The 12,923-nt window shown below is 48.6% G+C and overlaps 1 protein-coding gene across 1 annotated transcript; it reads left to right on the plus strand.

The window, feature by feature from the left end:
- Positions 1 to 1,097: 1,097 nt before the first annotated feature.
- PILRA (paired immunoglobin like type 2 receptor alpha) lies at positions 1,098 to 12,426 on the plus strand. Its single transcript, XM_082856314.1, has 7 exons — positions 1,098 to 1,260; positions 1,575 to 1,964; positions 8,056 to 8,250; positions 10,536 to 10,566; positions 11,572 to 11,621; positions 11,832 to 11,863; positions 12,036 to 12,426. Exons 1-7 carry the CDS (start codon positions 1,206 to 1,208, stop codon positions 12,156 to 12,158), a joined length of 876 nt encoding a protein of 291 aa, XP_082712440.1. The 5' UTR covers positions 1,098 to 1,205; the 3' UTR covers positions 12,159 to 12,426.
- Positions 12,427 to 12,923: the final 497 nt, after the last annotated feature.

Genomic DNA, 12,923 nt, shown 5'->3' on the forward strand with positions numbered 1-12,923 from the left:
ACCAGTCACAGGCGGGCAGGGCCTCCATCAGAGAGGGTCCCAGGGACTGTCAGCTGGATGGCTCATGACTGCTCTGACCTTCATCCCCTCTGTCCAGGGAAGGCTCTGGATGAGCCAGGGTCGCACAGCTGCAGATGGAACCCCCTGAGAAGCGTTATTAAATACAGCCTCTGGGCTCACCCCGCCGGGCTCTGCAGTCACAGGGTGAGGCCCAGAGATTCTGTGGTGCAGCCAGGAGGAAGCATCCAGAAGGAGCAGAAGGCTCTGTGGGCTCAGCAAGACTGGAGTTCAAGTCCCGGACCCGCCACCTCAGAGTCCTGGACGTGGGGCAGGGCGTGTCTGAGCCCCGGTGTCCTCCTTGTAGAGTGTGAGGACAGAGGGCCCTGCAGATCCAGTCCTGCATCTCTGGGTGGAGGCGTGGCCTCCAGAAGGCCCACCCTCTGGGTAGGTGGGAACCTGTGCCCACCCTCACCTCAACTCAGGGAGGGTGTGAGACTGCACACAGGGAGCAGAGCAGGGCGGGAGGGGCCTGGTGGGCCTTGGTTCTGCCTGGGGATGAAGGGGGGCACTGCAGTGTCCCCTACCTGCAGAGAGAGAGACCACCAGCATGCTGGGTGCCCCTGGTGCCTGGGCTGGGGGCTGAGGCTTGACCACCAGCAGCTCCCTCCTCCTCCTCTCTAAGGGGCTGTAGCTGGGCAGGGACTCAGGGCCGTGGACCTCTCCCTGAAGGAGCCTGAACTGGTCCTGCTGTCACCCCTTTCCCTGGGAGGAGAGAGACACTCAGAGAAGCAGAGAAAAGGAGAGAGAGACACACAGAGACACAGAGACTGACTCCTAAGGAGATGCCAAGCGGGTGGCAGAGGCAGGGAGCTGAAGGAGAGAGGAGAGGCCCCAGCTGGCCCAGGTCCGGACCAGCCCCTCAGTGTGCAGAGCGGGGCAGGGAGCCCTAGATCATGGTTCCCTTTGCACTGACCACAGAGAGGCCCTTTTGCAATATAGGAAAAGAAGCCAGATTGATAAAGGAAGTGTCAGTCACGGCAGGGGTGGGCGGGTTTGGGGAAGGCCCCTACCCTCCTCAGTCCTCGGAAGGAGCCTGGTCCTCGCTCTCCTGGTGCTGAGACTCCCCGCAGGCGGCCCCTCCACAGGCCTCCCCTCTGGCCTTGAAGGCTCTGCTTGTCTTCTCATCCCGGGAGGAGGGCAAGGCCATGGGTCTGTCCCTGCTGCTGACCCTGCTGCTGCCCCTGGCATCTCTGCAGGCAGGTGAGAGGCCGGGACTGTCCTGCTCTGCCTAGGGCCACAGGGACCACCCCCCCGGGGAGGGGCTATGGCTGGGTGTCTGTAGAAGTGTCCCCTGGGTTAGCCGGTCAGGCCTCCCACCCCCAACAAAAAAAGAGCTGGTCCCACAGTGCCGGGTCCCCCCAACCCCGCACCCTCCTCCCCGCCCCAAGCCTGGAGAGGGGCTCACCCAGGCCAGAGGACCAGTCCTACCACCTGTCACACATCCCACTGTAGATGAGGGTGGCTGACGGTCTGGGGTCACCTTCAAAGTCTCTCCCTTTCCCTCCCTCCTCTAGGTCACTGGGCAGAACCCAATCCAAACACTGCCTTTGGGATGAACCAACCAAAGGAAATCTCAGCCCCCGAGGGTGGCTCCATCGACATCCCCTTCTTCTTCTATTACCCCTGGAAATTACACAAATTTCCCAACGTGAATATATTCTGGAGATGGAAACAATTCCATGGGGAGTTCATCTACAACACGACCCCGAGGTTCATCCATAATGATTTCAAGGACCGGCTCCTCCTGAATTGGACAAAGCGTGGGAAGAACGGCTCCCTCCAGATCTCGAAACTGCAGAGGGAGGATGCGTCTAGCTACTTCTGCCGGGTGGAGATGGACACACAGGAAAACGGCAAGCAGATGTGGCAGTCCATCGACGGAACCACACTCACCATCACCCCCAGTGAGTCCAGCTGTCCTGCCTGAGGCTCTTGGAGGCCACTGGGGTCTTGTCTCCCAGGCCTGGCCCAGGCCCCCTCTTCCTCTCTTCTCTCAAACTCCTCTCCCTGCCCCCTCTACTCCTCCCCAGGCCTCTATCAACCCCTTTTCACCTTAATCTTCCCCAGTCCTGCGCTGCCTCCCTTGCCCATCCTCCTCTCTGCCCCCTCCCTCATCCTCAGGCCTCCGCCCTCTGGGCTCCCGGCTATTCTCCTCTCTTGCTCCAAGCTGGGGCTGCCCCTCCCCTGCCCTCACCCCATGTCCTCCAGGTGACTTGACATCTTTGGGATGTGGTTGCCTCCCCTTTGTCATGTGTCCATATGTGGAGACTCAGCTACCCCATGTCTGTCTCCCCACGGCCATGAGCTCAGCCCACACACACAGTAGGTGTGTGGTGGCCACCAATGGTGGCCCGAGGCGTCCCGTGTCCCCATCACCTGTTTCCCATCTCCCCCTTCCTTCTGCTGCTCTGCTCCCCAGAACATGGCCCTCAACGCTCCCACCCCCATCCCACCTCTTTCCCATCTCCTCTTCCCCCGCTTCCACCCTCTTTACCTCCTTGCCTCCCCCGCACCTCTCCCTGTGTGGTTCTAGTCACACTGTCCCCGTTGTCCACCCTGATTTTGCTCCTCTGTCCTGGTCATGACGAGGCAGCAGCAGCGGTAAAGGCAGCTCCCGCTGACTGTGCCCTGCCTCCCAGCTGGACACCTTGGCAGCATCACCCCAGCTAAACCCCAGCTAACCTTCCCCACGACCCCGGTAACAGTCGGCCCTTCTGCCATCCTCCTGTTACAGGAAGGGAGACCGAGGCTCACACAGCAAACACCTGCCCGAAGTCACTCCTGGTGCAGGTGGGGTTTGACCCCAGTTTAACCCCAGAGCCTCTTCTCTTAACCATGAGCCGCTTGGCCTCGGGTACTGACCTGATCATCTTGTTTTGACTATTTTTCACCTAATAATGGCTGTGTAGCATCAACAGATCTCCCTCTGTCATTCAGTGGGGCGTTGAACTTGAACCTCAGTGTATCTGACTCCAGGGCAGAGGTGAGGGGTTCTCTCCCAGGTACAGGCAATAAAAGAGTGTGTTGTCTGTAGATTATTTTTTTGAAAATCGTCTACGTTTGTTTGCTTTTTATAATCACTTGTGCTGGCAATTCTAAGCAGTATCAGTGATGAATTTCTGCTCCCGGCTGGGATGGACACTCCCCGTGTCTCCCCCTCGGAAAACCACTGCCCCTTCTTGACCACTATGCTGGTTTTAAAGCAAATAGATAGTGACTCACAACCTGAATTAAGCAAGACAGCCTTGGATTAGTATTTCCTGCACCTCCTCCATACTTCCTTAAATGGCCTTTTTTGAGGGACTTCGTCTCTCCTTAAATCCCTCTTCTTCCTTTCCTAATTCTTCCTTCTTTTTCTCATTTCTGTGTTTCAGTCACACTTACTGTGAGTTTTTTCATCAATAAGTTAATTTTTTTCAATTAATTCAATTAATTGGATGGTCATGCTCATTACTTTTTAAAAGATACAAGAAAGTAATAAAAAGAAATGTTTATAATCCCAGTGAAGTACCACCATGCAAAAACATCACACCAAAGGAATATCTGTAGCAAACATATCTCATAAGTTTGAGATTGGCTTATTAATTTTTTTTTACAAACGGTTTGCTTTTGTAGCCAAATCTAATTATATTCTCATTTGTAGTTTTTCTCTTTTATTTCTAAGCTGAAAACCCCACATCCCACTAGGGGTGAAAATATTTTTTCCTAATTTTTGTAAGATTTGATTACTTTTCATAATAAAATTCTTCAACATAGTGAGAATTTATTTTGGTATATAGTGTGAGATAAAGAACTAAGTTGATCTTTATACCAAGAAACAAATCAGTTGTCCTTACTTCATTTATTGAATATTTTTTCTTTTTTCCATTGATTCATAGGCCTAGCTTTTAAGTTCTTTTGTAGAATAGCATCCATTTCTGGTCTGTCTATTCTGTTTCACTAGTCTGTGTTTTCTTATATTAGTACGACACTGTTTTAGTTATTAAAACTTTATCATGTTTCAATGACTGTTAAGACTTTTTCCATCACAACCACATATTTCTTCCTCAAAAACTTTATTTGTTGCCCACCTATTCTTCCACATAAATGTTAGAATAAGTTTGCCAAGTACCTAGAAAAATGCTTATGTTGATTTTTTAAATAAGAATTGCATTAAACCTATAAAGCAATTGACAGAAACTGAAATCAGTATGATGTGCAATCTTCTCACTGAGGAAAGGGTCCTATTTTGTATCCCTCAGTAAACCCTTGTAATGTTCTTCCAAAGATCATGTAAATGCCTCACAAGACTTTTTCCTATTTTCTACTTTTATTATTAATGTGCAAAATTTAAAAATGTATACTTGTTATAATTTTCATTTTAAAAGTAATGCATAAATTCTGGCCAAGATGCTGGGTTATATGCACATGTTTACCTCCACTCCCTCCCAAAATCTACTAAAATGACAGCAAAGGGAATTTTTTAAGACAAAACCCCACAAGGACAAAGTATTTGCAATCCAGGTGAACAGAAACAAAATTGGGGACGCTGGAAACAGATAGACTAATGTAACTGGCTCAGGAGACCAGAGGAGTTAAACCCTAGGCCACCAGCAGGGACACCCAGAAGGAAGGCGATTTACACTGCAAAACCCTCTAAAGGGTCAGGAATGGCAGCTCCTAGTACTCGTGAAACTGGGGGTGGAAGGGGGCCTGAAAACTAGAGGACTAGTTGAAATGTATTTAAGAAGCAGAGACACCTCCGTACCCCCACCCACAACCCTGGCCAAAGAGTGGATATTTGCTTTCTAGAAACGATAATCCACAAGGAGCCTGGGGGGAGTACCCTGGGGCCTAACTGGCGACAAGGATTTAGTTCTTAAATCTGGAGATTTGGTGAACTGATGAGACCTTAAACAACTTGACCCCTGTGGGAGCCTCCCAGGATGCAGGTAGCCAGGCTGGTACCCACAACCCACCCACCAAGGGCAGAATATTAGGAGACTCTTCTCTGGGATATCTATCTGATGGGCCTGAAAAGATCTAGAAATATAACAGATCACTCTACAGCCCACTAACTGACATGCCTTTTCTGCTATAACACACACAGCTTCCTGTATGCTGGGAGCCAAGGGGTCAGGTGATTGGGGTCTCGGCCTTGCACCAAATCCCCAGCACTAAGGATTGTACCCTCACCTCAGCTGTGCCCAGGTTGCTTGAGGCTACAGAAGTTGTTTTAAAAATGACTGAACTAAACATTTAAAGAATGCTTTTCCCATGAAATGCAGAGAACAGAACAATCTGGGGGGAAAGGGCATCTGGAAGAATCCAAAATTATGAAAGGAGATTAAAATTTTCAAATAACTATCATCCTCAGAGAGTTAAGGAATTTCATGTATATAACACAAAAGGGTGCTTTACAAAGGAGCTTCTGAAACAAAAAAAGGTCTTGGAAATTATAGGTATACTAGCAAAGATGGAAAACTCAATAAATGATTGAAAGATGAAGTTTGTGGAAATATCTCAGAAGGTAGAAAAAAATTCAAAGATTTGGATATTGTAGTGGGTGAACAGCAGCCCCCCAAAGGTCATGTCTACATCCTAATCCCCAGAACTTTATACTGAATAATGTGAATACTGCCTTATACTGTTGGAGATGTGATTCAGTTGAGGAATTTGAGATGAGATTATCTGGGATTATCTGAGTGGGCTCTAAATAGTAATAAAAGTGTCCTTATAAGAGAGGGGCAGTGGGAGATTTGACACAGATGGAAGAGAAGGCAGTGTGACCACAGAGGCAGAGACTGTAATGAAGCAGCCACCAGAAGCTGGAAGAAGCAAGGAACAGATTCCGCTTCAGAGCCTCCTGAGTGAGCGCAGCGTGGCTGACACCTCGATTTCTGACTTCTGGCCTCCAGATCTGTGAGTAAACTTCTGTTGTTTAGACTCACCCAGCTTGTGGCAATTTGTCATAGCAGCCATAGAAATGTAATATAGGAATTATAAGGAAGGATAAGAAAAATTGAGAATTGGTCCAAGAGTTCCAACCCCTGAATAATAGTTTTAAAAACAGAGAAAAAAGAAGCCCATGGGGGAAGAAATTATCAACAAAATTACTCTAGAAATTTTCCAGAATGAAAGAACCCAGCAAAATGGATAAAAATAAAGAGACCAACCCTGGGGCACTGCAACATGAAATTTCAAAACACCAGGGATAAAGGAAGATCCAATACATTTCCAAGGAGGAAATCAACTGGCCACATAAAGAGATTCAGGAATCAGAGTGGCTTGACTCTCTCAATAGCAATAGAGGAAGCTGGAAGACAGTGGTTGAATGTTGTGAAATTCCAAGGGAAAATTATTTCATTTATTCATTTAACAAATGAAATAACAAGCACTGACTGAGTGACTATTATATGCCAGGTCCTAATCTGGGCACTGGGATAAAGGAGTTAAGACAAAAAAAAAAAAAAATTATTATTTGTCTCAGAAAATCATCAATTTCACAGAAATTTTTTAGAATTATCAACCTATGATTGAGCACACACACACTCATGATTTCAACAGACTCTTTGTGGTTGTTAAATCTGCAGGAGTCTTATCTGTCTTCTTGTTCGTTTTTTCTCTAACCACTTCCTGTATTTGTTATTCCTTCTGCTGTTCTGTTTCATAAAAACATTTATTCCAACATAGGTTTTCATTACTTTCAAACTATGAGTTTCCTTAGAGCTGGCTCCTCTCTGTTTGGTAATTTTTTTCTTTGGAAATTTTCATTCACTTTAAAAATTTCTTCCCATTTTAAATAATTACAGCATTTAATACTATGAATTTAGCTTAGAGTGTGGTTTAGTCATATTCCAGGAGTTTTTAAAAAATACATCTTGCTCGTTTTTATTTTCTAAATAGCATGTCATTATATATATTTATTTGACTAAGAACTTAAAATTTTTTATCCCAACTGAGTGATGGGATTCACACTTTTATTATTAATTTCTACAAGTGGACAGAAAATTCAGTCCACACTAACCTGAAGATTTTATTGGAGTTGGATTTTCTGTATGTGGCTTAGTATTATGTCAATTTATTTATTTATTTATTTATTTTTTTGCGGTATGCGGCCCCTCACTGTTGTGGCCTCTCCCGTTGCGGAGCACAGTCTCTGGACGTGCAAGCTCAGCGGCCGTGGCTCACGGGCCCAGCTGCTCCGCGGCCTGCGGGATCCTCCGGGACTGGGGCACGAACCCGTGTCCCCTGCATCGGCAGGCGGACTCTCAACCACTGTGCCACCAGGGAAGCCCTATGTCAATTTTTTAATGGTGACTTAAACATCTACAAAGATACAATCTGTGTGTAGGAACTAAAGTTCAATACATATTAATTTAACCATAATAATATATTTCCAATATACACTAGGTGCTTTACAGATGTTTTCTCACTTATTAAGACAATCATGTAAAATGACAAATACTGTTTGAATCCACTTCTATGAGGTACCTAGAGTAGTCAAATGCTTAGGGTCAGAAAGTAGAATGGTGAGTGCCAGGGGTTGGGGAAAGGGGGAATGGGGAGTTGGTGTTTAATAGGGACAGAGTTTCAGTTTGGAAAGATGAAAAATTTCGGAAGATGGATGGTGGTGATGGTTGCACGATAATGTGAATACACTTGATGTCACTGAACTATACACTTAAATATGGTTAAAATGGTAAATCTGTGTTACGTATATTTTACCACATTAATTTTTTTGATCCTGTGACTTAGTTGTCCCTATTTGTAGGTGATGAAATGAGGTTCTGAGATCACAGCACTGATCAGTGGTAGGGTCAGGATTTAAACAGAGTGATGAGGATTCAGGGCTTCCAGTATCTGCCCTTGTTACTCCCCTCCCTGTGGGAGAGCTTCAGAGACTTGCTCCCCACACCCCCACATTCCCCAAACTAGGGAACAAGATGTGACAGCTTCACCCAGATATCTCCAGCCCTTTAGTGAAGAATTTGCATATTTCTCATGTCTTCCCAGCCACCAAGACAACCACTCAAGGTCCCACCACCACCATCACCACCACAGCTGGCCTCAGGGTCCCAGAGGGCAAAAGGAGTTCATGGTCTTGGCCCTTGAGTACTGAAGCTACAGTCGGGTTGGCACTGGCCAGCGCTGTGCTCATAACTGCAATTGTGGGACTGACTGTGTACCTCAGATGGAAGAGAAGCAAAGGTAAGTGGTCTGGGACCCCCAATCTCTCCCCAAGATTCCCAGCTGGGTGTTTCTCAGAACACTCCTGCATCTGAATGACCATAGATGCCCATTAAAAATGCAGATCCCTGCTGGGCTTGAGATCTGAGCTTGGGAATCTGCATTTTTAATGGTCTCCTCAGGTGGTATTTGTGTATCAAGTTTGGGAACCACCGCTCAAGACCAATCCCTCTCCACAAATCTGATCGTTTCCAGTTCTTTTCATTTGACTTAATCATTTCTCATTTGTCCTCACCTTTTAGTGCAAGGGTAGGGAGGGTCTGCCCTGGGAAATGTAAGGAGAGAACAGAAGGGACAGGAAGGTAGCTCCACTCAGCAAGCACTGGTTGGACACCCATTTTTCAGGGTCTGGGTTATAACTGGAGATGCAAAAGTAAATAAAGCACAGGCCCTGCTTTCAAGGAACTGGGGGAGAGGAGGATATGGGGAAGACAGTTGCCTCAAGGGCTAATGGCCTCATTTGCAAATAGCTATGGTAGGTTGGGAGGAAGGAGGGGTAATCAAGGAGGACTTCCCAGAGGAAGTGACACCTGCAAAAAGTCTCAAAGAATGAAAAAGAATTAGCCAGGTGGTGAGGGTGCTGTAGAGGTCACTGTCCTTCCAGGGGAAGGAAACCACGCTGGGAACTCTAAGTAGCTCACAGCTGTGGAGGAGGCAGGAGATGAGAGAAGAAGACCTTGGAAATCACACCCCAGAGCCTCTGATCCCAGCAGCAATGTGATAAAGCAAAGTGGCAACCTCAGCTTGGCCTTGCAGATACAGTGTCTGCAGTGGAAGGGCCAGAGGTGGGCCAGGCTGGGGTCAGTCTAAAATTGTTATTTTAGCTCTGCAGAGCAAAAACCACAGTGGTTGTGTCCTGAGAGTGAGGATGAACGTTCAAGATGTAGAGAAAATGTGACATAGTCACTGAGGAAATGCAAGATGGTATTTGAGGATCAACTCAGATGAGAAGCCATAAAGCATCATTGCACATGACTGTTTTTTTTCAGCAGTATTCAACCATGCAGGTTTAGAAACCTTTAGGAATTGCTGATTAAAAGTTGTGTTCAGGGAATTCCCTGGCGGTCCAGTGGTTGGACCCTGTACTTTCACTGCCGAGGGCCTGGGTTCGATCCCTGGTTGGGGAACTAAGATCCCGCAAGCCGTGCCACAGCCAAAGAAAAAAAGTTGTGTTCAGCTGCTAGCATCAGAGAACAGAAGTAACAGTGGGTTAAGTAACACAGAGGGTTTCTTTTTTCCTCATCTAAAAGGATCTGGAGCCAGAAAGCAGACGACACCGTCCTTAAGCACTCAGGCTCCTAACTTCCTGCTCACTGTCCTGGATACTGACTTCTATCTTGAAGGGTGCTTTATGGTGCAAGATGGCTGCTAGGACTCCAGGCATGATTTGTGAATCTAAACAGGAAACAGGATGTAGAAGGAAAGGACAAAAAGACTATGACCCAGCTTTCTGTCCTCCTTTTAAAGAGCTTTCCTGAAAGTCCTACCTACAACTTCCCCTTAGTCATAGGTCCCACATCTATCTGTAGGGGGCACACTGCCACTCCAAATAAAATCAAGGTTCTGTAACTGAATAAGAAGAATCAAATGGATATTGGGATAAGCAAATAGCATTCCCTGCTTTAGGACACATCCAGGATTGAAGATGTGTCAGCAAGTGTGGCAGAAGGACAGGGGAACACAGGAGGTCAAGGAGCGAGTAAGAGGGCACAGATGGAGAGTAGAGGACTCAGCAGGGAGCCTGGATAACCTGAAAGAAAGTGGATCATCAAGAGACAAGAGTTAGTGAGGTTAAGCACAGGTACAGAGGGATGATGACAAAAGAGAGCTGGAAGGAAAGACAGTAGTAGCATAACTATGATACTAGCATTTACTAGGTCAGGGGTCTCAGCTCGAGTGATTTAAAAAAAAAAAAGGCCCAGGGTGTGGCTGAGTGGAGCAGAGGTCACTGGAGTTGGGGGAAGTGGGCAAGTCCAATGTGTTCAGAAGGTGAAGGGGCGCAGGGTGCAGGGAAGAGCTGCTCTCCTGATGGGTGTTGAGGACAAGGCAGGATCGGTGTGGGCAGCCTCAGGGTGCCTGCTGGGTGCAGGCTCAGAGTCCCAGGACCTCCCAGGTGGGTTTCAGCCGAGCCGCTTCGCTGCTCTGGTTTCTCCAAGGATTAGCTCAGAGTGGGGCGGGGCAGCGAAGGCAGGAAGGAGACAGGCCTCCATGGATGACACATTGACACACTGTTGGTCCCCCTACAGGTCTGCAGACTAAAGCCAGAACCCCAGCCAGGTGAGCGCTTCTCCTCCAAGGCGGGAGGGGGTGCTGTTTTGTGAAGCAGGAAGTTTCTTTCTGAGAACAGCACTAGGGAGCCTTTCACAGCCCCTCCCCTCCTGGACTCTCCATCCACACCCTCCCAAGTCCCCTAACAAGCCAGGCTCTTCACTTCCGGAGGCTCCAGCTCTTTAAAAAATCGAGAACAGTGGACCAGCACTTTCTCTGATTCTTTCCCAGAACATCTCCCTTTGTCTTTCTCTGGCTGCCCCTTTCCTCCTTCATCCCCAGTTCTCAGCCTTTTCCTCTGTTAATCCTGGTTTCTCTCCACCTCATCCTTCCTGAACACACCTACCACCTCCACGTTCTGTCCTCTTTCTTGCCCCTCATCCAATCTGTCCTTTCCCCCTGTGACGCGGGACCTCCAGCTGCTCTGCCCTCTGTCTTTACTCAGATCAACTTCCCTCCTGGCTTCCAGCCTGGCTCCCTCTCCTCGGGCCCCAGCTCCTCTTCCTTTCCTGAGCTCTTAACCTCCTCATGGCCCACCTCTTTCCTTTCTCCATCTTTCCTTCCACTTCCAGGCTTTTCCTTCTCTCAGCCCCTCCCTCTTTTCTCTCCCTCCTGACTCTTGACAGCTGCCCTCCTCGGACCCCTCCCCAAGGCGATGGCCAGGGAACCTGAGATTAGCTTCCTGGTTTTAACTGAGGCTCCAGTTTTAACTGAGGCGCTGCGGCAGAGAGAACAGAAGCTCCCCCTCCTGCTTCTCCTCCCTGTGCCCCTGCAGTAAAGCCGCTTCTCCAGAACAATCCACCTCAGTCAGCACTCAGGGACAGGGCTACACCGCAAATGACCCCTCAACCCCGTCCAGGCGGCCTCCTTCTGAGAGCCTCAGACCTCTGCCTTCATCTTCCGAGTGTGTCCAGGCAGGTCACAGAGCCCTCACCAAGAGAACCAGCCCGATGCAGGTGGTAACTCTTTTCTGCCCAGCCTCTGACACATCGCCCCCTTCCTGTTCCCACACAGGGGATCCTTCCAAAACCCAGAGGAGAAATACGAGAACATTGGGAATAAAGGTAGGTCCTGCCGCCATCATCCCCGCTCTCCACCTGGGCCATCCTTCCCCACACACACCCCCTCCCCACACACGTGCCCTCAGCATCCTCCTCTCTCCTCCGCCTCACCCACCCTCCCCCAGACCCTGTTCCTGACCTAAAGATGACCTCACCACTGGAGCCCCCTTGCTGCCAGGCCACCTAACCCTGGCACATCTTGATTTTTTCTAGGACAACATACAGGCCCCAAGCTGGACACCAAGGTAAGCAGCTCAGATTAGGGCCTGAAAGAATTAAAGGAACGTTTGGAGAAGGTGGGGTGGAAGAACAGAGGGACTGTGGTTTCGGCAGGGCATCAGCTGTGGGATTGCGGCTCTAAGATGGGACAGCTCCCCCTCTGCTGCCTAACCCCTTCCCCTTTCCATTCTCCCCCAGGATGACGGCATCTGGTATGCCTCCCTCACCCTCTCCAGCTTGACCTCACCAGCAGCGCCTCCCCACCCGCCTCCCCAAGAGGGCCCCCAGGAAGAGACCCTATACTCTGTCATAAAGGCCTAAGGAGTGAGACTGAGTGAGGACCTGCTTAGAGTCAGCTGCACACAGGGATCTCAGTTTCTCATAATCACCCTGGACAGACACAGACAACTCAGAAGCCAGCAGGTGTTGAAGGCCACCAAGGACCTGAGAGATACACAGCCACCTCCTCCAGTTCCCTCTTCAACTTCCTAGCCCTTGACCACAAAAATAAAAGTCCCTGTACAATCTGCCTGAATGCATCTAAGGAGAAAGCTGACATCACCTTCAACTTCTGTCCTTCTTGCCATAAAGGAACCATAATAGATAGCTCACACCCAAGATCCCTCCCCTAGTACTTTTGTTCAGTGACTGCCTCAGGCCAGGGACCAGTAAATCCCCAAACACTGGTAGTCAGTCTGGAACCCAAGGTCTGTCTCCTAATTTAACCATTCTACTTCCCTCATGATAATAATTAGCATGCATTGTGTTAGTGGTTTACTTCATTTCAGCATCATCAACAACCCTATATGGCACTGGATGTACCATCTGAGGCAGGATAACAAGACCCAGAATGGTTACAGTGTTTTTCCTAAGGCCATGTAGCTAGTAAGTGGCTGAGGCAGGATTTGAACCCAGACCTGCCCTTCTCAGTGTCCTTCTCCTAGGACTCGGGTGTCATCGCCTTCCCAGATCCCTATACTGACAGGCCTCCCACCAGAAAGCATGACGTGCCACAGTGATACGGAGGAGGAGGGAGAGAAGCCAAAAGAAAGCAAGTGGTTGAGACGAACCAAACCAACTAAACCA

The sequence above is a fragment of the Leucopleurus acutus genome (genome assembly GCF_964270905.1).
Source record: "Leucopleurus acutus genome assembly, chromosome: 16".
Classification (NCBI taxonomy): Eukaryota; Metazoa; Chordata; class Mammalia; order Artiodactyla; family Delphinidae; genus Leucopleurus; species Leucopleurus acutus.

What these genes read in the sequence shown, in the direction of transcription:
- PILRA (XM_082856314.1), top strand. Translation starts at nt 1,206, where the DNA reads ATGGGTCTGTCCCTGCTGCTGACCCTGCTGCTGCCCCTGGCATCTCTG. An exon ending in AAAGCCAGAACCCCAGCCAG is followed by an intron (nt 10,567 to 11,571) that starts GTGAGCGCTTCT and finishes GTTCCCACACAG; the next exon opens with GGGATCCTTCCAAAACCCAG. An exon ending in GCCCCAAGCTGGACACCAAG is followed by an intron (nt 11,864 to 12,035) that starts GTAAGCAGCTCA and finishes ATTCTCCCCCAG; the next exon opens with GATGACGGCATCTGGTATGC.